The sequence below is a fragment of the Lycium barbarum genome, chromosome 7 (assembly GCF_019175385.1).
Source record: "Lycium barbarum isolate Lr01 chromosome 7, ASM1917538v2, whole genome shotgun sequence".
In the NCBI taxonomy this organism is placed as follows: Eukaryota; Viridiplantae; Streptophyta; class Magnoliopsida; order Solanales; family Solanaceae; genus Lycium; species Lycium barbarum.
In genome coordinates, this window is record NC_083343.1 from 16,289,647 (window position 1) to 16,314,913 (window position 25,267).

General features: G+C 37.0%; 2 protein-coding genes across 2 annotated transcripts; one reads left to right on the top strand and one right to left on the bottom strand.

Moving 5' to 3' along the window:
- The first annotated feature begins 411 nt into the window (after positions 1-411).
- LOC132601330 (acidic leucine-rich nuclear phosphoprotein 32-related protein-like) lies at positions 412-11,312 on the top strand. Its single transcript, XM_060314429.1, has 5 exons — positions 412-625; positions 724-866; positions 9,515-9,522; positions 10,364-10,485; positions 11,017-11,312. The coding sequence occupies exons 1-5, from the start codon at positions 412-414 to the stop codon at positions 11,310-11,312; spliced, it is 783 nt and encodes a 260-aa protein (XP_060170412.1).
- A 7,192-nt stretch (positions 11,313-18,504) lies between these two features.
- On the bottom strand, positions 18,505-25,129 carry LOC132601331 (receptor-like protein EIX2). Its single transcript, XM_060314430.1, has 6 exons — positions 25,060-25,129; positions 24,678-24,776; positions 21,020-21,256; positions 20,049-20,909; positions 19,923-19,999; positions 18,505-19,806 (listed from the first exon to the last, which is right to left on the bottom strand). The coding sequence occupies exons 1-6, from the start codon at positions 25,127-25,129 to the stop codon at positions 18,505-18,507; spliced, it is 2,646 nt and encodes an 881-aa protein (XP_060170413.1).
- Positions 25,130-25,267: the final 138 nt, after the last annotated feature.

The following is a 25,267-nucleotide window of genomic DNA, read 5'->3' on the forward strand; positions in this document are numbered from 1 at the left end:
AGGGAAATTTCAATTCCCACATTCTTTATCTGATTTATAAGTCTAGGATCACGGTTAAAGCTTAGGTTAGAGGTACGGGGTGTTACAAGCACGAATGAGAAGAATTATCATTCATGGTTTGAAGTCAAAATATATTCCTTTTGTTACATCAATTCAAGGATGGGCTCAACAACCATCCTTGGAGGAGTTTGAGAATCTTTTATCATCACAGGAGCTACTAGCCAAACAGATGGCTAGTGTGTCTATAAAAGAAGGGGAAGGAAATGCTCTTGTAGCTAACAAGAGGAATTTTAAAGGAAGACAAAAGCGAAGTGGCTCAAGAGAGATGGCACATTTTCAATTCCATGAGGGTTCAAGCTCGTCAAGACAGAAGGAAGAGTCTTCTGATCATTATGGTACGAAGACTATTAAATGTTGACACTAACTCAATTCTATGAGGGTTCAAGCTCGTCAAGACAGAAGGAGGAGTCTTCTAATCACTATGGTAAGAAGAATATTAAATGTTACCGATGTGGTGAAGTAGGACACATAAAAAGATTTTGTCGAGCCAAGAAAAGCAACATGCCTCAAACCGAGAAAGCTCCAGAAGAAGAAGAAGAAGAAGAAGAAGAAGAAGAAGAAGAAGGTGCTTCATAGCTGAGACTCGAGCAATAGATGCCTTGGCTTCCCTTAATTTTGAAAGAGATTAGATCATGGATTTAGGATGTGGACACTATCTCACAGGAGATGAATCTAAATTCTCCAACTTTCACAAATATAATGGAGATGATGTCATTGTGACAGCTAATAATTCAGTCCATATTATGGAGAAGGAAGGCACTGTTGTCATCAACGAGAAGCAAGAAAACCCTATCACTCTCAACAGTGTCTTTCATGTTCCAAATATGGAAAAAAAAATCAGTTGCAAATTATAACGATCTGTTTGGTTGTTATTGCGTTTCTGACCCTTTTTCAAGCTTTATTAGCTCATATTTGACGCGTGGGGACCGTTGGCATGCTTCTCGAGGTCTTGGAGTTGATTTGGATAAGTTTTGGGGGAATAAAGCGAAAAATGTTGACTCAAAGTTGACTTTTAAGTAAACAGACCTTTTTAAGTAATCTGTTAATTCCAAGAGGTCCGGATGGTCATTTAGAACTTGTGTGCATATCTGGTTCTGTTCCCAATGCACTCGGATGCATTTTGTGACTTGGGTTGGAAAATTGAGATTGAGGTATCGGGGGTTGACTCGGTCAATGAAACCTCCGTTGGGAATTTCGAGGCCACCAGTTTGTTCATAGTGTGTTTTTATATGTGTTTGTGTTGGTGGTTTGTGAGTAGATAGCCTCGGGTATTAGTCGAGATTTCGAGATTGAGATTGTGATATTTTAAGGAAACTGGTTTTGGTGCCCGCTATAGCGGTACCAGTACCGCATCAATGGCACTGCTAGAGCAGTTGCCTGGCCACTGAAGCGGCTAAGGGCATTGTGAGCTGGCCTTCGTGGCTGTCTGATTGGCCGCTGAGGCTGCAGAAGCGGTATTAGCTGAGTCAGAGGCCTTTTAATGTATTAAAACCCTTAGACATTAAGTCATTTCCTATACTCATTCTTGAGGCTTAAGGAGGCGATTTTGGGAGGGTTTTCACTGATTTCTTCTCTAAGGTAACAATCTTGTGTCTAAATCATTCATTAGGTTTTCCTAATCAGTAATCCATGCCTAGATTGCTCTTAAATAGTAAGAGCAAAAAAGGGCATTTTGTGGGTTTCTTCTCTAATGATCTTATGATGATAAAACCCTATCTATTTGGTGGAATTAGCATGGGATAGCATGATATTGATGGCTATTAGCTATTGTAACTTGAATCTTCCTTTTCCAAGGCTTAATTGGTGAATTTAAGGTTAGGGTTTATACCCAAATTTGGGGTTTTGCCTAGAATCCCAAATAGAGTGAATTGTTGATTATTCTAGCTTGCTAATGATGAGAATTGATCAACTATAGGTTTAATTTCATGTTGGGACCTTTAGATCTCTAATTTCACCCTTCTCGTTCATAAATCTTATTTCATAGGTTGGGGATTTAGGTCTTGATAGAAGTAGGGTTTGTTTTGATGTTCTCCTTGATTCTAATTCCATAATTTGAATCTGCTTAGACTTTTTTAATCTCAAGGCTCAAAGGAAAGGAAAGGTTAAGGAGTGATTGTTGGTGTTATTGTTGTTCGTCCTTCAACGTAGGTTACGGTTTACCCTATGGTGAGACTTCGTTTAGCGAAGCATATATTTAGACGATATTGTTCGAGAAAGCATGTAAACCTTCGGGTATGAGGTTAGGTTGGATATTGTCTTATATTGGGCCTTGTTGTGTGATTGGGGCTAGGCACTCTGTTATGTTGCGACTTGGTTTGTTCTATTGTTTTTGGCTTGACGCCACGTGGTGATAGTAGATATTGGAGACTATTGACACACCTTGTTCATGATATTGTGGCATCTTACTTGTACGCGGATAGTGTTTTATGTGGCTTGTGTATCCTTTTCATGATATTATAGCAACTTACTTGTTGAAGTTTGATAGGAAGATAGTATTCTATATGGCTTAGGTAACCTTTTCATGATATTATTGGTGTACCCTTGCTTGGTACTTGTGATATTGATCTGATTATTGACATTGAACTCATACATTGCACACATTCTCATCCTTTATGATATACTGTTGATATGTTGATGACACTTGAGGAAACACTGTGATGAGTTGGGCTCAGTTGGATGAGAGTGACGTGAGGACCGATCTCCGATGGTTGTCCCGGAATCATGGTTGTGTGGTAGCGAATCCCGAGGTTTGTGCTGGGAGCGTGAGGTAGCGGTATCTAGGTTGTTGCCGGATCGTGAGGTATATGGACTCCGCGGGTCCTTCATGGGTTGTCCTACCGAGATGTTGATACTTCCGTCCGGAGTACATGTGTACACAACATTGCACTGCAATCACATTTTATACATTATTGCATTACATTGCATAGATGGCTTGATTGTGATGATCTGATGATATACTTGTGTTATTTGGATTCGGATTGGATATATTGAGACTTGGCACACTTAGGTTTAAATGCTATAACCTAGGTGATGATGTTTACTCGGTTTCTGGCTTATGTTTAACTCATACTTGTTGATTTACCTGTTGATCTTGCTTTATTGTCTGGATTATGTTAGCTAAACTTAGTCGGCCTACGATACCTACCAGTACTATGGTTTTGTACTGACATGCACTTGCTGCATTCTTTTATGAATGCAGAATTCCAAGTGAGTTTGACCTCTGTTTCTCGTGGCAGTTAGTCGCTCCGAGGGTTACTTAGAGTCTGTAGGGTGAGCACGAGACGTCCGTCGCCTTGAAGATTCTTCCTTATTTATGTCTTATTTTCTATTCCGAGACATATTCGGACTTGATGTATTATTGATATTCCAGACTCGTAGACTCTAGTTAGATGCTCTTGTATGGATTAGACCAGACTCAGGAGTGTATTTTCCTTATTTTCGCATTTTTTTATTTATATTATAATTGTGAGACTTTTGCTATTTTACTTCTTCTGCTATTTTCTATTATTTGTGAATGTTGAGTTAAGGGTTCGCCTACTGAGGTAGGGAAAGGTAGGTGCCCGCACGACATAGTAAAATTGGGTCGTGACAAGTTGGTATCAAAGCCCTAGGTTACCCGGTCTATAATACAAGAGCATGTCTAGTAAAGTCTCGTGGATCGGTACGATGAGCTCCGTACTTATCTACAAGAGGCTCTCGGACATTAGGAAACTTCCCATTTCTTTCATTCTCTCGTGCGACTTCATTCAAATTGGTATCTAGTCGATTCTAATTGGTATCTGAACTTTCTTATCTTAATCACCCGCGAGGGTGGACACTCGTCCTTAAATTTTTATGCGAATGGTTGATCTATGGCGTGTTGTGGTTTGGGTGCGAGATATGTTATTCTAATTCGGGAACGTGATTAAGTTCAGTCTTTAGTTATGGCCTGAGGATTCGATTATGTGGAGTCGCGATTAGACTAGGTTATTATGAGAGTTTGTGAGAAAGGGGAAACATAGTTCAGAGGGTTTCAGGGTCTCCATGTTTCAATAGTGGGTTGCTCGATAATATGATTAGTTTGACTTAAGCTTCTTCAAGGCTTAATGGTGGTGTGGTGACACTAGTGTACCAATGGCGGGTCGACGATTTAGCAGCGGTATAGTATTAGACTTCAGTATATGAGAACAAGTGTAAGTTCGGTAATGACCATTCAAATGGGCAAACGTATTGTGACCGCGTGTAATAAAGAAAAGAAGTTGACAATAAGGACATGAAGGAAGACTGTTGTGGAAAGCGTGTAGTGAACTGAGACTTCATAGAACATCTTAGACATGAGTACTTTTCATGAGATTGGGAAGGGAAAAATTGGTATCTGACATGGTTGTCAAGATACGATTGCGACTGGTGCTAAAAGGTATTCCTGATATAAGCTCGTTTATGTTAAAGGACTACTTGGTTATTAAGTAAATGCCATAAGCACATCGTTGATCGGTAAATTGACTGGGTTGTAGACTTCTGAGGAGTTAATAATCGACTGATGAAAATGACATCAATTATGGGGCGTATGCAATGAGTTAATGACTTGTGAAGTTACTGGTTGCTACACTTAGATTTGAGGAGGAGTATTGATATTGTTTGTGGTTCATTCGGTTCAGAGGGATGATTGGTTTAGAGGATCGAGTGGATTTGAGTGTTTGTTGGTTGATAATGATAGAGTGATTTGAAATGAAATACGGGAACTGAAGGATTACAATGAGACATCTTGCTATCGGGTTCAAGAGATTAAGGTTCGTGAGACTTGAGGTGAGGTAACATGGGTACGTGAGTCGTTTTTGGATTATGGGGCCATTATATCATGACGTTCAAAAAAAGGTTGGTCGATGAGGTTGGTTAGTGTCCTCGAGATTAAGGGCAGAAAGGAAATCGTGGAAACAAGAATTAGTGATGTGAGAGCTTGGTTGCGATTGTACAACGTAGAGCAGGCTTGAGAGTTTATGGATTGTTGCTATGTTCAGTTATGTCATAGACTAATAGAGGTCAGTGACGGGCTAAGGTTGGGAACCTTGTATTCGTGGATATTGAGGTAAGAAGTGATTAGAGGTATTCATATCTGATAATTGAGGCAAGAGGTGATTCTTCGAGGACTAGCAACGTTAAGAATTTGAGTAAAGGATTAGTGAACATGGATTTTGACATGGTAAATCGATGACGGTTCAACTGAGTTAAGTAGGTGTACCTTTCCGAAATTGAGTAGGGCAATTCGGGCAAGGACGCTTCAGTAAGATGCATGAGTATATTAGTAATACTGTTGTGTGATACATCGGATTTAGAGAGCGTTATGTTCAGAGTGGTAAGTGTTAAGGAAACGTTAATGTACAGAGTGTGTGGTACGATCCTATCTCCAGGATTAATTCGGCTAGCTGCAAGGCTTACGATTATGTGGTATTCGATGGAGTGGATTCGAGGATTGATTATGATATCGATAGTTGTGAAGTGATTAGAAATTGGGAAATTGACGAGTCGAGAAAGGTATAGTTGAGTGTGAATAAACAAGAAAAAGGTAAATCCTAGGGATTTCTTGGGCCAGTATGGATTGTGATGTCGTTCCCTTGCATATTCCAGTTGAGATGTGATTGTTTCGTGAGCTTAAGAAGGAAATCTACAGGAATGGACTATGTGATATGACATAGTTACGTGAGGTTCGTGATACACGACTAGTGAGAAGCATATTTTAGTGAACCGACTAGTTGAGGTTTATAAAAAATGGCTTGGTGGTACACCATCAGATAAGCTTCGTGACCTTCTACAGTGGATGAGTTAGCATGCTTTAAGAGAGAAGATTGTGGAATCCCTATCATGTGAGAACTAGAACTATATTTTCAAGGTGAGACCCTACCTGTGGTAATATTTTATGTTGCAAGTAGTATTAACTGGACAGTTTGGGTAAGCACTTTTGGTTATTAAAGACTTGGGGGTGATTGCTTGACATTTAGAGCAGCAGTGTAAGATTGGATACTTTCGTAGAATTGACCACCACAGAGGTGCTATAGGACTGTGATTGGTTTTGAAATTCGAAGTCAGTTCTAATGACTATTGGTGATATTCGGGAGTTGTGCATTCATTCAGGGTCAGCGTTGTGTGAGTTAAGCTTAAAGGTCTATGATTATGCTTCTAGGAAGATATCTAAGTATTCGAAGCGTTTCAACTCATATTTGAGGTATGACAGATTTACCGAGCTTTGTCAAGGTTTTCTAACGGATTTGATGATACTTTCTTAGAACAGTTACTTGGACAGAATAATGGTATACAATGAGCTTAGTACAAATTTGAGGAGGAACTGTTGTGCGAGAGGTCTTTAAAGTGATCAGTTGGGCAAGTTGGCTGTCTGTAAGACCAGTTGTGATGGAATTATGTAAGCATCTCAGATGAATCAAGCATTCCTTCTGGCGAGAGTAAGTTATGGTCTCAGAGTTTTGGTATGTGTGCTCCTGTGTTTCTAAGGAATCGCGGTAGGAGAGATGACTTTAGTAAGTGCGAAAGAAAGGTTAGCGGAATCAGAGTATTTTATCGGTTCAGAATGGGCTACGGTTTGTGGCCATATTTTAGAGAATTTGAGTAGAGAAATTTGTTTATTCAAGGATCAATTATGAAGGAGATTCGAATACGGGGATATAAGAGTTGAAGTTGGAACTAAGTTTAGAGAGTAGTGACTGTTAAAGTGAGCGAGCAGGTTTTTTCGAAGGTTACACCCATGTAGAGTGTCATGCGGTGTGGGAAGGAGGGCAGGTGAGCCCGAGGTGTAGTGGCCTGTTTTAGACTATTCGTTGTTTGATCATGTGTTCTAGGAGTTAGTTTTTTTTTTCACCAGGCCTGTCGGGAGTTCATTCGATTTTCCTTGTTTCTATGTTGAAGGAGTGCCATTCTGACGATACCTATATCATTCATTGGTATTCAGTTTTGGTTTGATCAGAATCTTTTCTAGTAGGAGAAGCCCGTTATATGTTGAGATATCTCCAGCTGTTGCAGGCACAGGTATCCTTCCCGTTCTCTTTCTTGTCGCTCGAGCACGATTAATTGTTTAAATGGTATCTGATGTAATGATCCGTTTGGTCATTATTGCATTTCCGGCCCTTTTTGACCCTTTTATGAGCTTTATTAGCTCATATTTGACCGGTGGGGACCGTGGGCACTCTTCCAGAGGTCTGCGGAGTTGATTTGGATAAATTTTAGGGGAATTTAGGTTAAAAGCAAAAGATGGTTAACTTAAAGTTAACTTTTGGGTTAACGGACCTTTTCCGAGAATCCGTCGATTCTGAGAGGTCTGGATGGTCATTTAGAACTAGTGTGCATATCTGATTCGGTTCCCAATGCACTCGGGTACATTTTGGGACTTGGGTTGGGAAATTGGAATTGAGGTATCGGGGGTTGACTCGGTCAACGAGACATCCGTCAGGAATTCCGAGGCCACGAGTGCGTTCGTAGCATGCTTTTATATATGTCTGTGTTGGTGGTTTGTGAGCAGATGGCCTCGGGTATTAGGCGGGATTCCGGGATTGAGATTGTGATATTTTGAGGAATCTGGTTCTGGTGCCCGCTATAGCGACACTAGTACCGCATCAGCGGCACCGCTATAGCGGTTGCTGGCCGCTGAAGCGGCTAAGGGCATTGTAAGTGGACCGTCGTGGTGGTCTGATTGGCCACCGAGGCGGGACCGCTGCAGCGGTCTTGATGCCGCAGAAGCGGTATTAGTTGAGCTAAAGGCCTTTTAATGTGTTAAAACCCTTAGGCATTAAGTCATTTCCTATACTCGTTCTTGAGACTTAAGGAGGCGATTTTAGGAGGGTTTTCACTGATTTCTTCTCTAAAGGAACATTCTTGTCTCTAAATCATTCATTAACTTTTCCTGATCAATAATCCATGCCTTGATTTCTCTTAAATAGTAAGAGCAAAAAAGGGGGTTTTGTGGGTTTTTTCTCTAATGATCTTATGATGATAAAACCTTGTCTATTTGGTGGAATTAGCATGGCATAGCATGATATTGATGGGTATTAGCTATTGTAACTTGAATCTTCCTTTTCCAAGGCTTAATTGGTGAATTTAAGGTTAGGGTTTATACCCAAATTTTGGGGTTTTGCCTAGAATCCGAAATAGAGTGAATTGTTGATTATTCTAGCTTGCTAATGATGGGAATTGATCAAGTAGAGGTTTAGTTTCATGTTGGGACCTTTAGATCCCTAATTTCACCTTTCTCGTTCATAAACCCTATTTCATAGGTTGGGGATTTGGGTTTTGATAGAAGTATTGTTTGTTTTGATGTTCTCCTTGATTCTAATTCCATGATTCGAATATACTTAGACTTCCTTGATCTCGAGGCTAAAAGGAAAGGAAAGGCTAAGGAATGATTGGTGGTGTTATTGTTGTTCAGCTTTCCAGGTAGGTTACGGTTTACTCTATGGTGAGATTTCGTTTAGCAAAGCATATATTTAGACGATATTGTCGAAGAAAGCATGTAAACCTTCGAGTATGAAGTTGGGTTGGATATTGTCTTAGGTTGGGCCCTGTTGTGTTGCAACTTGGTTTGTTCTATTGTTGTTGGCTTGATGCCACGTGGTGATAGTACATATTGGAGATTGTTGACATACCTTGTTCATGATATTGTGGCATCTTACTTGTTGATGTTGATACGCGGATAGTGTTATATATGGCTTGTGTAGCCTTTTCATGATATTGTAGCATCTTACATGTTGATGTTTGATACGAGGATAGTATTCTATATGGCATAGGTAGCCTTTTCATGATATTGTTTGTGTACCCTTGCTTGGTACTTGTGATATTGATCTGATTATTGACATTGAACTCATACATTGCACGCTTTCTCATCCTTCATGATATACTGTTGATATATTGATGACACTTGAGAAAACATTATGATGAGCTGGGCTCAGTTGGATGAGAGTGACGTGAGGACCGATATTCGATGGTTGTCCCGGAAGAGTAGTTGTGTGGTAGCGACTCCCGAGGTTTGTGCCGGGAGTGTGAGGTAGTAGTATCCAGGTTGTTGCCAGACCGTGAGGTACATGGACTCCGTGGGTCCCCCATGGGTTATGCTACCGAGACGTCGTTAATTCCGTCCAGAGTACATGTGTACAGAGCATTTTATTGGATTCACATTTCATACATTATTACATTGCATTGCATATATGGCTTGATTATGATGATTTGATGATACACTTATGTTATTTGGATTCGGATCGGATATATTGAGACTTGGCATACTTGAGATTAAATTCTATAACCTAGGTGATGACGTGTACTCGGTTTCTGACTTATTTTTGACTTATACTTGTTGATTTACCTGTTTATCTTGCTTTATTGTCTGGATTATGTTAGCTAAACTTAGTCGGCCTATGATACCTACCAGTACTGTGGTTTTGTACTGACCTTCACTTGTTGCATTCTTTTATGAATGCAGAATTCCAGGTAAGTTCGGCCTCTGTTTCTCGTGGCTGTTAGTCGGTCCAAGAGTTGCTTAGAGTCTACAGGGTGAGCACAAGACGTCCACTATCTTAAAGATTCTTTCTTATTTATGTCTTATTTTCTATTCCGAGACATATTCGGACTTGATGTATTAATGTTATTCCAGACTTGTAGACTCTAGTTAGATACTCTTGTTTGGATTAGACCAGACTCTGGGGTATATTTTCCTTAATTACGCATTTTCTTATTTATATTATACTTGTGAGACTTTCGCTATTTTACTTCTTCCACTATTTTCTATTATTTGTGAGTGTTGAGCTAAGGGTTCGCCTACCGAGGTCGGGAGAGGTAGGTGCTCGCATGACGTAGTGAAATTGGGTCGTGAAACAAATGCAGTAGATGTTGGAAGTTATCTACTATTCGGCCCACATGACGTGAAGATCCTCTGAAATATCAAGGAACTCAAGGCAAATATCATTCATACCGGTAAGAGAGTTAATGATTTATATGATTTATCAGCTGTTGATTAATATGTTGAGAAAATGAGTAGTAACGATTATACACAGCTATGGCATGCTAGACTTGGACATCTTAGGATGGATAAATTGTAAGCCATGGTGAAACTGAGTCTAGTAAAAGGATTGCCTAATTTAAACAATTTTGGTGGAGGATATGTTTGTGAAGGATGTCAATACGGAAAGTCACATCGACTTCCGTTTGATAGATCCTTATCAAGGTGTTGTGCTCCTCTAGAACTAGTACACAGTGATTTGATGGGGTGAACAAGAAATCCTTTGTTCTCCGGCTACTCTTATATGCTAATTTTCATTGACGATTTTAATAGATTCACGTGGGTTCATTTTGTGAAGCACGAGTCAGAAGTCTTCAATAAGTTTATGGAATTCAAGGAAACAGTTGAAGGTGAGCTTGGTTCGAGGATAAGGCGGTTGCGAACGGATAATGGAGGTGAGTTCACTTCTAAAGAATTTCTCTCTTTGTGCCGTCATCATGACATTAAAAAAGAACTCATCTGTGTTGAGACGCCACAACAAAATGGAGTGGCTGAAAGAAGATTCGATACCTAATAGAAACATGGAAGAGTTGGTTTCATGCTAAAAGTTTACCTAAAGCCTTATGGGCTGAAGGTATGAAATGTTCAACATATGTGATTAACAGGATGCCACTTTCTCCGAACAACATGAAATCACCCTATGAATTGATGTTTGGAGAGAAGCCAAGTGTTAAGCATCTAAGAGTTTTTGGCTCTATATGTTATGTTCATATCCCGGATTCTCAGTTGGATGCCAAGGCAACGAAATGCATCTTTGTTGGATATGGCGAAAGGAAAAAGGGTTGGAAGTGCATGGACCAGAAAACTCATCGCTTCGTCATTTCTCGGGATATCACATTTAATGAAGTCTCATTGTATTAAGGAGCTGCATTGGAAGGAGCGAGTTCTAAATCTTGAATCCTGGAGTTTCAAACTTACCATCACAGGTGTTTCTCCAGATAGTGCAGTCGTCGAGGAGCTAAAAGAAAGGGCGAGTCCGGAAACTCAGCAAGGAGATGATTCACATAGTTCACAAAGGCCACAAAGAAATATTGTCAAGGCAGCACGCTATAGAGATGACAATTTTGTCAATACGTATTCATGTTTCTTTGCAGGCCCAATTAATGGTGGAAAGTCTCCATCATTTGAAGAAGGAAGAAGAACCGGGAAAATATTGTTGAGATCTTCACCAAGGCACATTCCAAAGCTTCGGTTGAGTTCTTCTGCAACAAACTTAGGGTAGCTTCTAAAAAATCACTTTAAGGGGGAGTGTGAAGAAATAAAGTTAATTTTTTTGAGGTACAAAAAATCCTAGATATTTAGTAAAGGTTCTAGAATGACCTATTGCAGTATCTTGGATATTTAACTTAAAGATATGTCTAGAAGTTCTAGATTATTGTTAGATATTTGTTGTAAGAAATGTGTAGATATTCTAGAGTCTTAGATATTTGTAGAAGATGATAGAATTGTCTAGATGTTTTTTATTTAGGACTATATATGTCTAGAATCATCCCTACACAAGTATAAATAGGGGTAAAATTAGTCATTTGTAACCAAGCCTAGTTAACCCAAAGCAACTCAATTCAATACCATTCAAGCCAATTCAAGTAAACATTCTTCCTTTCCATAGCTTCCTCTTCTTTAGTTGAATCTTCCGATCTTAGTAACGATCTTGGGCTAGCAGAAGATCTAACCGATTTACTTTTTCTTTTGCTATATTTTTCTACATCTATGGCCACCATTCTTGTTTATTTTTTTTCTCCTTTTTTGAGCTTTTCCTCTTATTTTTCTATTAAAAATGTTTGTTTCCTTCTTTTAAAAATGTAAAGATGTAATGGTTGTGATAATTGTGGCAATTAAACCGGCCCTAAATAATTTTCCTAAATTAACTAATGAAACAGTTACAATAACAATTAAGGTTATAATTGATGCAAACAATTCATTCACATAATTTTGCCGGAATACGTTGTGAATTTCAAACGGTAAAACCATGCATATCTATAGATGTTTGGTCTTTCAATTTCACAGTAGACATTGTTACAAGCAACCAGGAAATAGGAGGATAAGAACATGGGATTAGTGTACAGTGGTATCCAGAATGGATGTGTTGTATCCAACGTAAATATGAATAGCATGCTTGGTATTTTTTATTCGGATATTTACCGCATCATATACAGTCTTAACTTTATAAAAGGGCAGTAATACTTATTTCGTATTGAATTATGCTTGACAATATTTTCATATTGACGCTATATTCGTTATTGTTCCTTATTTACTATTTCAACTTTCTAATCTTTATCAACGTAGAGAAGAACTCTCAAATATTACAAACTCCAATTGTTTCTATTCTTAAATATCTTTATTTTGTACTTAAAAGATTGTAACTTTGTAACTTTTTGGGATTTTGATCTCTTATATTTTTGGTTTCAGGTCTATGCTCTAAGTGAGAGATTTGAGTTTATAACTGCGTGATTTTAATTTGTTTCTATTTTCCTCTAATTTTCCTTTTTTACTTCTTAATTTATTCTGTAAATTTATGGCTTTAACTTATCAACAATAGAAATGGGCAATTTGCACGATTTCCCTTCAAACGGACTGGTCTTTAATGTTTGTCCCTCAATTCGCTGGTATTTAATTTTTGCCCTTCGCTTTAAAAAGTGGCCGAATATATCCCGAGATTCTGGGTTCAAAACCCAGCAGAGTCAATATAAAAAAAAAATCGCAAGGCATAGATTTCTATGAACCTATGCCTATTCGGGCGAAATTACATAGAACTTATGCCGGAGACGGCAAACTTTTAGTTATGCCTTAAGACAAAGCCTACCGCATAAGGCAGAGTCTAGGGGCGTTCATGGTTCGATTTGGGTCGGTTACTGATTAAAACCATAACCAAACCAATTTAATCAATTTTTAAATGTCTAAAACCATAACCAAACCAAATAAAATAATAACTACCGGTTTGGTTATTGTCGGTTTGGTTCGATTTTTCGGTTTATGACTAGCAGCCATGAGACTTATCAGTAAAACATTAAAAAGTTGAAAAAGACATGTCTTTTTTTGTTTGTTTAAACGATAACTTTTATTTATAGTTTAAGGTGGAACATACATCATAGAAACATTTTCACTATCAGTGATAGTGTAGTACTCAAGTTACCCAAAGTTGCTAAACTATTACATATAAAGCTAAAAACTAACTTAGTAGTGGCCGCACCATTTTTGTCATCTTAATACACATACCTAGAAATAAAGTATGGCATAGGAGCTTTTAGTTATTGTACAGACATATATATTAATTAAACATAAAGACTACCTAAAATTAAAATGAAAATATATGAAATAAAAAACTTTGTGTAATGATCCCAAACTTTGGGGCAATACTTGCATTTTGCCCTCAATTCTCCCATTTTATTAAAAAAAACTTTGTGTAATGATCTCAAGCTTTAGATGTTTTTCTATCATTATCCCCAAGGCTAGGGTCTCGACTACAAGGAGTTGTTCTTTTCTGCTTTTTAGGAGGATTACCCACGGAAGAAGTATTAGGGCATTACCGTGTGCTTGAGTTGCAACAAATGTTGATGTTACTGAAGTATCTTTTATAGGAACCTTCAAATCTACAACCTCTGTCCTTTTCATATGAAAAATATTAGAAGTTTAGGATCTATTTAGACAAGAAAAAAGAAAGGTATAAATTCGAAAAAAGAAGAAGAAACAACCTAAAATCAAATGGCTGACAAAGAAAGACTAAAAATTTAAGTTAAATACATTAGACTCTAACGTGAGCTTCTGTTAGTAGGTTTACACTTAACACTTAAAGAGTTAAAAGACTTAAAGACATCGGCTTGGACATATTCTTAAAAACATGGGCCTTAAGCAATCATGTGAAATAAGTAGACCAAAAATCAAATTAATGATTAAAAGGTATAAAATATTTATAATTATTTATGAAAAACTAATATTATACATATAAATAATTATAAAATTTATGTATATAATTTATCGGCTTGGTTCAGTTATTTATTCGGTTATTGTTTATTAGAACCATAACCAGACCAAATATTATCGGTTTTTAAAATTTAAAATCAAATCAAACCAAATGTCGGTTTTTTTATTCGGTTTGGTTTTGGTTTTAACCAAAACCGTGAACAGCCCTAAGGCAGACTTTTTGCAAAAGCCTTGCCTTGCGGATTTTTTTTTTTTTTACTAAGCGAGGGTTGAACCCAGAACCTCAGGTTATTTTCGGCCACCTTTTTAAGCGAAAAACAAAAATTAAAGACCAGCAATCTAGGGACAAAAATTAAAGACCACCCCAAAAGAAGGGCAATCCGCGCAAAAAAATGATAGAAATTATGTTTTTGGTTTCAGGTCTATACTCTCAGTGAAAGGTTCAGGGTTATAACTACGTGATTTAATTTGCTCTTATTTCCCTCTAAGTTTTATTTTTCTTTTTACTTCTTAATTTCTCCTTTCATCTTGTGAATTTATGGCTTTAACTTATCAACAATACAAATTATGTTACTTCCATTTAATGTTTATATGTGATAAAAGTTATATTTTTTTAGTAGTGACAAATAACTTAAGCTGGATGTATGAGTTACTTTGGAGAAGAGGTTCCAATACTATTGAATAGATGATTTATGTAAAATAAATCTTGAAGACAAATATTTAAACAACATTCCTAAAAATTGTCTGCAAACAACATTCCTAAAACTAATAAATAACCCGCAAACTAATGTTTATACATTCTTTTGTATTGATATAAAATTTTACTACTATGAAAAGAGATACAATACAAAAATTACTACTACAACATAAAAATAATAGTGATCGATGCTAATTTAAGAAAACTATTTTTCTTTTTTGATTGATATAATACTTAGGAACCAAGTCCTTGATTAATGAAGAGTTAATGAAAAAAAAAGTTTGTATTAATAATAAAATATAATAAAATTGAGATCTATTTTCGGATTTGAAAATGAATCTTTAAATGATTAATTGTTTTGAATAATTATATAAATGATATATTTAAAAGTTTAATGAGGTTTGTCAGGACCGTGCGAAGCATGAGCGAATTTATTAGTTGCAACTAAAATATCACCCCAACATTTACTTTTCTTAAGCTACCCAAAAAGATTTGCATATTTTTGGCCCCACTAGTTTTAGTTTAACATGTTGATTATTTTAGCAATAGCTATGCGTCGTAAATTTTCTTATCTACACCTAAACGTGAAATATCCCTATAAATTTATATTCATCCTAAGCAACTTTTCAAAATTTCAAATTAGAATTGGTTCATGTTTTCACCTGTTTCTTTATTGGTGGTCAAACCAAAATTTTGTGCGTCATATATTTAGATTAGATCTAATTTTTATGCCTTTGCACGTCTAAGGAAGTTCAGTATCGAAAACTTAATGTTTTTAGTTTTTGTTTTGTCTAAACCCGCATAGACCCACAACCTGCCCCACACCACTTCAATTAAAAAAAAAAAAAAAAAAAAATCAACTATTCCGTACCCACACCAATAGCCTTAAAATCGCACTCGCCTCGGTATAGCGTAAAACCTACACCGCTTCACATCGGCACTGCTAGTTGGTTGACTACCTAAACTTTCGCCTTGTTGGTAAAAGTTCAATTTCCCACCTTATAATCCTCTACCTCATTTTCTCCTTCTCAAAAGGGAAAAAAAAAAGGCACTGCCCTACGAGGAAGATACCTCAATGGGGTTGGAGGAGAAGAGATATAGAAGAGTTAATGACAATTAAGCGTATACTGTTTATTGTTGGAGGAGAAGAGAGAGAGAGAAGAGTTATGGCTGGCCGAATAGAAGCATCCATAATAGTGTTGTATTTGTTCAGACAACACAAGCAATTACTCCTTCCCTCTCACTTTAACTGTCGTTTTAGTAAGGAAATAAAAGAACACGAAACCGCAATTGAAGGAAAAAATAAGAGACGGTAACAAGGGAGGGTTGGCGTTTGGGGTTCTGTTAATAGACTATACACGTACGTGGTTTAGTAATTCAACTTATGTTTTCTAGAATTTGTATAAGTACAAAGAACAGATCTTTAATTTAGTTCTAGGGAGGTCATTGTGATCGCTCAATCACCCAAACATTGTAAAATCGCGAAGTACTGTGATCCCTACTACTCCCTCAGTTTCAAAAAGATTATCCTCTTTTAACTTGACACAAAGTTTAAGAAATAAATGAAAACTTTTGAAATGTGTGGTCTAAAACAAGTCTTAGATATTTGTGTGACTGTAAAACATCTCATAAAGTTAAATTGTTTCTAAATATAAAAAGGAGACAACCTTTTTGGGATAGCTAAAAAGGAAAGGAGGACAATCTTTTTGGGAGAGAGTATAGTATCCATAAGAAATTGCTGAGTATAGAAAGGTGATTTTCAAATTAAATTTGAGGGGTCGTCAAATATAACAGAAGCGATCATCAAAATATAACATAGGCGATCGTTAAACAGTTCAAAAACATTAATAATGTTAGTTTTCAAACAACTTCTCCAACTCTTTCTTGAGTCGATATATCAATGGCCTCAATTTTGTCGTCCTCGTTATTATTGTTCGTCGCTGGTATCTCTTCTTCAAGTTCTTCAGTTTCTGTGTCGCGGACAACTTCATAATTAGTGCTGGCTATTTCATTGAATCTTGGAGACACAATCCAGCTCTAGGGCTCTTTCCTGCCTTTGTCAAATTCATCATTTTAACTTCCTATAGACTGCAACAATGAAGAGGAACAATAGAGAATAAATAAGAAAGCCTTACAATCGTCCGTTCACTAAAAAGATAAAGATAGGCGATTATCAAATTATAACATAGGTGTTCAACAAATAAAATATATATAGATGATTTCATAAATAAGGAAAAAAAATCAAGCTTTTGTAAATGCAACCAATCATGTTACCAAAAGCAAAACAAAAGAAAACAGATTGGCTGTGGTGATATAAGAAGAAAATAGTGGCTTGTGCCTGAGATAGATTTATTTAAGCGCGAGACGTTTCTTTTTTTTTAGTTTGGTGGAGAGTTGGGGAAAACATCAGTAGAAATTGAAAGGAAAAAAGAGTAGCTAGAAGCATATGGAAAAGGAAGAAAAATAGTGTGTGGCTGAAAAGCAAGAACATGAGTGACTAATTCCTCTGAAAATCAACAGTACAAAAAGTCAAAATCTCCAGATAAAAAATTAGAGGGTCATGCACTTCTATTCAATTTGTAGAAGTCTCTACTAACTAATTTTCTCTTGGTTTTATATATGTCTTTGAGGGGGGCATTAACAAGGAAATAAAATCTCTTGCTCTATTACAATTTATAGAAGAAAACTGCTTTTTCAAATCTTTTATGTATTTTTTTTTTCAGATTCCTTATGTGTAAAAAATAAAGATCTCTGGTATTAGAGTCATAAAACTGAAAAAAGTTTGTAATGGACCGAAAAACCATTTCTCCCGGCATTAACATCCCGGAAAGTTAATGCTCTGTAATCGGCTTTTCCAAACAAGTTTAGGTGGCTAACTTATGTATTTTCCCTTTTTGATTCGTTGGTTTCTAATATTTTCTGCACTTTATTACTAACAGAAGTACAAAGTAATTGATCCTGTTTTCTTCTCAATGTGGAGTCACTTGGCTTTGATGTCAAACATAAATTGGTTGTATAATTAGAAAAGGTTTAATAAAATTTGTTTAATTTATTCTTAACAAGTCTTTGTCTAATATTTTGTTGGGTTTGAAAAGAACTTAAAATCATGGATAGTCAATATTTGTGTTTCCTAATTGGATAATACAAGTACAGACAAATGACTTTGAAAGTTGTCTAGGAAAATAGATGTATGCAAGAACCATCAATTTTAGTTGAATCGGCTAAAAATTCCAGAAATACAGAGAATTTAGTTTCAAGAGTTAAACTAAGGTTCCTTCATTGAAAGTACTCAATTACTGCTTGATGGAAGTTGTAAGTGAGAGGCAACAAGGGTGTTCATGTATATATCAAGGTTATTTTTTACTCAGATGGTGTACTTAACTAGTTGGTATTGAATGTATTTCCTTTTTTGCTAAACTATATTATAATTTGGGTTCAGTAACTAGAAAAACAAAAACAATGCCTCTGAGACTATCATAGAAAAAGAGCTGGTCTGAATAAAATGCCATACGCTTTCAAGATTCTACAATTTGGTGCTCCATGTAATATCTACATATAGCAATAACGTTAAAAGCAAAGCAACCGTACATAATGTCCATGTAACCACCTTGCAAAGCAGTGTGCTTAATTATGTCCATGTAACCACTTGAAGTAGGCATTCGACCACGAATTGTTGAACATCAAAGAGCCCCAAATTCCACAAAATGCAACAATGAAACTCAACGCCATCGATATGTAGAACTCTTTAGATGGAAACTCATCATCATTTTCTTGATAAGTACTACTAGCATTGCTGTCATAACCAACATGAGGATTCAGGAGGAGCAAAGGTTAGACACTCTGGAAGAGGAGGGCCACATAGCTGAATATTCCCACCATAGCTTGAGGAATCAAAGCCTTGCAATTGAGTGCTCGACGGTATTCTCCCAGAGAAGTTGTTGTTTGACAAATCCAACACGCTAAGAAATGTCAAATTAGCAAGGCCTATTGGGATTTTCCCTGAGAGCTGATTCCTTGACAAGTCGAGACTCTCCAACATCTTCATTAAACCAATTCCTTCGATGATAGTGCCTGTCAAATTGTTCCTTGATAGGTTCAATGATAGCAGTGCATTCATTCTGCTAAAATCTTTAGGGATGTCACCAACTAGTTCTTTGCTAGAAAGATCGATTGTTTTTAGAAGACACAAAGTATTACGGTACTCTGACTCTTTGTTTTTCCATTGGACTAATGCATTGCCATGGTACAACATACCTACTCGAGTGACATAAGGATCAAAGTTATAGCTCACATTTGAACCATCATGCAAAAGTTGCAGTGTGGTGAAATTGCTGAAGCATTTAGGAATCCTTCCTGATAAATAGTTGCCAGAAAGGTCCAGTATTTGAATAGATTGAAGCTGACATATACTTGGAGGAATGCTCCCAGAGAATTTGTTGAATCGAAGGCTCAGAATGCCCAAATAAGCTAACTTAGTCGCTATCCATTTCGGGATTTTCCCACTCAATGTATTTCTTCCCAAATCCAAGACTTTCAAACCTTGACAATTCTTCAAAGAGGCAGGAAACTGTCCACTTAAATTGTTGTTACGCACATATAGAGCGCTTAATGATGATGTTGAAGAACACCGAGAGTACGGAATGCTTCCAGATATATTGTTATTGGCTACATTAAGGACCATTGGAACAGACATGGGGGTCCAACAATCAGGAATCTCTCCGGACAAGAGATTTGCGGACAAGTCAAGGGTTGTGGGTGAACGAAGTGTACATATGGAGTTAAGTGATCCAGAAAATTGATTGTTGTCAACACGCAATTGACTAACCACTTTAGGAATTTTTGGTAAGGGCCCTGAAAAATTGTTATAACTGAAATCTATGACCATAAGAGCATTATTAGCTGATAAATCACGTATCTTTCCACTGATTTGGTTGTAAGAGAGATTCAAAGAATATAACGTGGAAGGCGACTTTGGAAACCAACTAGGCATTGTGTCCGAGATACTATTAAGAGAGAGATCCAGAAATGAGTAGCTATTCTGAGTTTGAAGCCACTTTGGAAAAAGAGGCCCAAGATTGCTAGATGAAAGTCTAATAACCTGTAGTTGAAAACATGGAACCCAATCAAGGCTAACATTCCAAGTCAAGGGGTTGGAAGACAAGTCTAAACTTTTCAAGTAGCAAAGTTTGGAAAGATGGGATTCAGAGATTGTACCTTGTAACAAATTATAAGGAGCATCGAAACTTTCAAGGTCGAAAAGTTGCCCCAAACTTTCGGGTAAGCCTTGCAGTCTATTAAAAGAGACATCCAAGATTTTCAGCTTGGAAAGTTACCCTAAACCTTGTGGTATCATTCCATTGAAGTGATTAGACCTTAGATGCAACTCTCTCAATGATGGAATTAATGCCAAGTCTAGTAATGGCCCTGTCATTTGGTTATTAGACAAATCAAGATATTCAAGACTGGAGATTTGTCTAAAGCTTTCATGGAAAATGCCATTCAACAAATTGCCGTGTAGCCTCAACTCTCTCAAGGTTGAAAATCTAGTAAGATTATTCAATGAACCAGTGAGTGCATTTCCCTCAAAGGACAAAAATTCAAGCGATATATTACTCTCCGATAAGATACCAAGCAACTCAGAAAATGGTTGATTTAAATTATTGGAACTTGCATCAAAAGAGCGTAAACGACTTAAATTCCCAAAATACCTTGGTATCCTGCCTTGAATACCACTTCCATATAGATTAAGATGGTCCAAAGATTTCAAGCACCCAAAGCTAGTAGAAATTTGACCTAAATTGCTGCCTGAAAGAGCTAGGCTAGTAAGACTAGTGAAGTTAAATAACCAACTATCTATTGCAGGAGACGAATATTGATTATAGGAGATGTCAAGGATGGAAAGACGAGAGGAGGAAATATTGGCAGATACAAGAGATGAAGGGTCGATTATAGGGAGTTGACAGGAAGATAAATGCAATTCCCTCAGATTGGAAAGCTTGATTATCTCTTGCAACCAGTTTTTCTCTTGCACAATGGATACACTTAGATCTAAGTACTCCAAATACACTAGATGAGAAAGCCAATCAAGACTCTTGAATGTTAAAGAATTGCTACTAAGATCAAGAGACCTTAAATTGGTAAGATTCTGAAGCTGAGGAGGAATTGGACCAGTAAAATATGAACGAGAGAGATTTAGGTACTCTAGTGTTTGAGGTAACCGATAAATTTTGGTATTTGGCCACCAAAATTATTGAAACTAAGGTCCAAGCCCTTCAAATACTGCAACTTAACCAATGATGAACTAATATTACCTGTCAACGTGACAATGTTACTACCATTATCAGTGCCCCCACGAAGATTAAGGGCGAGTATATGGCCAGTTGTGTTACTGCACTTCACACCCCTCCAAGAGCAACATTCCTCATTTTTCCATGAAGAAAGCATCTTATATTCGTCTATGAGACCTTGTTTAAGCTCGAGAAGAGCTTCCCTCTCCTTCGTTATGCACAAAACTTTTACATGATCCCCTATTGACATTGATCCAAAAGCTAAGCTTTGATGCATGATCAGCATTGATAGACAAATCAGAAGCAAATTGTCACACCCCTACCAGGAGTATGACGGGCTCCGACCCGTAGGCCGGGAACCACCTGACTTATCCGTTACTTTGAACATTATAAACCATAACTCAAAGAACACCTGCACGCAGAAAAGGCCCAACATTGGAATATCCGATCATTCAACACATATGTACATATGCGGACCGACAAGATCGCCACAACACAGCGTATATCATAAAGCCGGCAAGGCTAACAGTAAAGTATCAAGAGCTCAAAATAAGGCCGACAAGGCCACCAATATATTATACCATAATATGAACCGGTGGAGCTACAAAACATCTAACTGTACACACACGTCTACGAGCCTCTACATGGAATACAAATGATCATAAGGACAATACCAAATAGACTGCAGCTCCGAAGAAAGTGGAGTGCTCCTGAGAATCTGCTGATAGAAGACCTACGGGTCTGATCCGTCTCCCTGCCTACCTGCGGGCATGAACGCAGCGTCTACAAGAAAGGACATCAGTACGAATAATGTACTGAGTATGTAAGGCATGAATGACAACATAATATAGATATTAAAGGTAACATGGAATATGAGAGATAACCTGTACATCTGGATGCCTCATAAGGCGGATGTCATGCATGCTTAGCCTTAAAAAAAACATTTTATACATATACATAGTACCATGCCCAGCGATTAAGGCTCGGTGTCATATATATAGTATCATGCCCGGCCATTAAGGCTCGGTGTCATATATATAGTATCATGCCCGGCCATTGAGGCTCGGTGTTATCATCATTAGCCCGCGTCCGGGCCTCCTGCGTCAGGGGCAATATCATAACATGCCCACTGCAGTGGTGTGCACATCTACATGCCATGCCCGGCCGACTATCGCGCGGTGCGGTGTGAGAAAATACATACATATATATAAAGCATGCATGAGAGCCAAATAAAAGCTACGACTCTATCGGAATGACGTAAGGTCGGTAACCTCCAATTTATGTTATGGAGCAATCATCATTGCTATATCTCACCTTGAAGGAACTATTATTATAAGACGAGATCAACAACAATGAATAAAAATCAAGAAAATCACGAAAATAACTCAACATTCTCATAATCACATTGAAATCATAAGCTTGGGACTTTTAAACATGAAATCATCATCATCGTCGTAACCATCATAGAAACATTCTCATCTTTAGCATCGTCATTAACATTGTAAAAACATGTCCGTTGTTGTTGTCATAAAAGCTTATAGAATCATAATTCTTTGACTCGGAAAATAGGGACATTTTGGAAAACATTTATGGATTATCAAGAAAAAAGTCATGCTTTGAATCATGAACTTTAACTTTTGGAAGTAAGGAGGTTATGAAACATATGTAAGGAATTATAACATAGGAGTTTCTAGAAATAGGATCATCGTCATCACAAAACACATTTATCTTTAGCATCATAAGAACTCCATGAATCATGAATCTCTAGCTTTTGAGAATAAGAATATTCTTGGAAAACATTTATGGATTCACATAGAGGGACCATGGGACATTTGGAAAACACCTATTGGATTCATAAGAAAGGAATCATGCCTTTAGCAGAAAGGGACTAGCCTTAACATACCTAGAAGATAATTTCTCGACTTCCAACTTACTTCCTGACTCGCAATCTACATATAAAACCATTCATACTATTGTTATGCTCGTCATCATGCACTTGTCTCAAACCTTTAATTAAAATCCTTTTAGATTCTGTCGAAATTCGGGCAGCATCTCCCCTGTTTATATGCGTAGCCCGAAATCATAATATCAACAACCAATCAACAACAACAATACCAACATCATCAACACCATTATCCATACCAATATATTTCCTAAAACATCCCACACGATGTTTTCTAAATTTCCCAACTAACCAACTTGTGATACGACTATTTAATAACTTTATTTTCATAAAGAAGCCGAAATTAATACCAATAAGGAGAGATTCGTACCTTTTCCTTGTTAGAACAATAATATCTCCAATATCCATCTTGAATCCAAGCCAAAATCCACCGCAAAACGATACTATAAGCGCGACTATACGTTGTCCGGACCTCGATTAATACTCCGTAACTTGAAATTACTCAAAATTCTCACTTTTATATGATATATAGGCTCTCATATATTTTATGAACTCTCTAGAGCATTTGGGAAATTTTTTGTGAAGAAAAAATGGGGTTTTGCCCCTTATATAGTGTGCCAATGTCGGCATCACTGTAGCAGCACTGTAGCAGCGCGACCTACTCTGTCTGCCTAACTTGTAACGTCCATAATTCTCTACTCCGACGTCGTATAGACGAGCGGTTTGTTGCATTAGAAACTAGACTCGACGAACTTCATATTAGGCTTTCGAAACAGCTAAAAACTCCTAATATACTAGGAGATATACCCCTCCAACATTGACTAAAAATCTGCCCAAAATCCTGCCAACTTTTTTCAAATTTTTGTCAAACTTATTTTCTTCGATTTGCTTGATCCCGAAATCTTCCGAAACTCTCCATACATGATATTTATCACTAATCATACTTGATAATGGTCATGTCCTTTGGTTCCAAGGTTTTCCTTCCCGGTTACGACTTACAAGATCATAATTCATCATTTACTTAAACAATATACTTAATAATGCTTCGTTCCTTACACTCCAAAGTTGTTTTACCTAGCCATAGCTCGACATACTTACATTCAAATTTAACCAGTGCTTCTCCGAGGTACGGGATGTAACACAAATGAATTGATTTGGTGTCCATTTTTTTTTCTTTTTTGTGAAAGAGCATATGCAAGAAGCAAATGAGGACTTGAATATGAGGAAAAAGGAGTGTTCACTAATTCATATATATACATTTTGAAACCAAGTCAAAGTCTGCCCATCATTGTGAAATGTATTTATTAAGCAATGTTCAATAATGTATTCAAGACTTGAGGACAAGCTATAGTCAAGTGGAATAAAAATAAGTAACAAATAATGCTATATTATTATTTTTGTATTCCAAGTCTTCTTTGCCTTCTTTACAGTCAATAATACATATACATTTCAGAGTGCCCATAATGGCAATTGAAGAAAAAAACAGAATGCCAGTAAGAATCTTATCTTAATTAATGTAACAAAACAAAATACAACTGCAAGGAAGAGAAATCTAATAAACACCTTGTTTTTTATTTAGTTGTTGATCTTTTTTCTGTTTGTCCACTAAAAGAAGGAAGAGAGTCTACTACTAATAAAATTCTTGAAAATAATAGGAAATCTATTTTCACTTGATCTCTTTACTTTTTTTTTTTTTTTTTTTTTTGTAATTTAAGTCAAACTTGTAATTCCTACTGCAGAGAAGATTTGGAAAACTGCAAATGCAATTACAAGTATTACCAGTAATCTGCAATCCATCATGATTAGGAATAAGCTTCTCCATCAGTATGTCTAGCTTTGATACCAATTTGTAATGGATTTTAGAATTTGTGAATGAAACTGAAAGTGAAAACAGACAATTGAGACAAATTCAAAATTAGAATAAGTCAATCACGTATTTATGCGACATAATAGGGCTCAAACAAGAATTAGAATAAATTCCTTAGCTAAACAGTGGAGGATTCTTGAAAGAAGGGAAATAGCACATGATAAGTTATGCTATTTCGTGTTTTGATGATTTCCCAAACATATTCAAAGAATTAGATAGGGACCAGATACGATCAGGTTCCTTAGTCGCGACAGGGTCAACTCTACAGCTGTAAAGCTGCTGCACTATACCGACTGGTAGCAGCACAACTGCAGTTTGCAAGAGGCCAAACTATATGAAATGGCTCTTTCACATCATCTCGCATGCTCCCCTATATAAACAACATGTTACAACTGTAACACTAACACTTTGTAAATCTGAAAATCAACAATTCCAAAGTGCCAGCCGCCACTGTTCTCTACGAGCTCTTGAAGAACAGAGCTTCAATAAACAGAAGGACCTG

Coding starts and splice junctions, on each gene's coding strand:
- LOC132601330 (XM_060314429.1), top strand. CDS start 412: ATGTTGACACTAACTCAATTCTATGAGGGTTCAAGCTCGTCAAGACAG. Junction 626..723: donor AGAAGAAGAAGAAGAAGAAG/GTGCTTCATAGC, acceptor ACTATCTCACAG/GAGATGAATCTAAATTCTCC. Junction 10,486..11,016: donor GTTGCGAACGGATAATGGAG/GTGAGTTCACTT, acceptor TTACCATCACAG/GTGTTTCTCCAGATAGTGCA.
- LOC132601331 (XM_060314430.1), bottom strand. CDS start 25,129: ATGCGAGATGATGTGAAAGAGCCATTTCATATAGTTTGGCCTCTTGCA. Junction 24,777..25,059: donor CTGCAGTTGTGCTGCTACCA/GTCGGTATAGTG, acceptor TTTCACTTTCAG/TTTCATTCACAAATTCTAAA. Junction 19,807..19,922: donor TCCTTATAATTTGTTACAAG/GTACAATCTCTG, acceptor TTTCAACTACAG/GTTATTAGACTTTCATCTAG.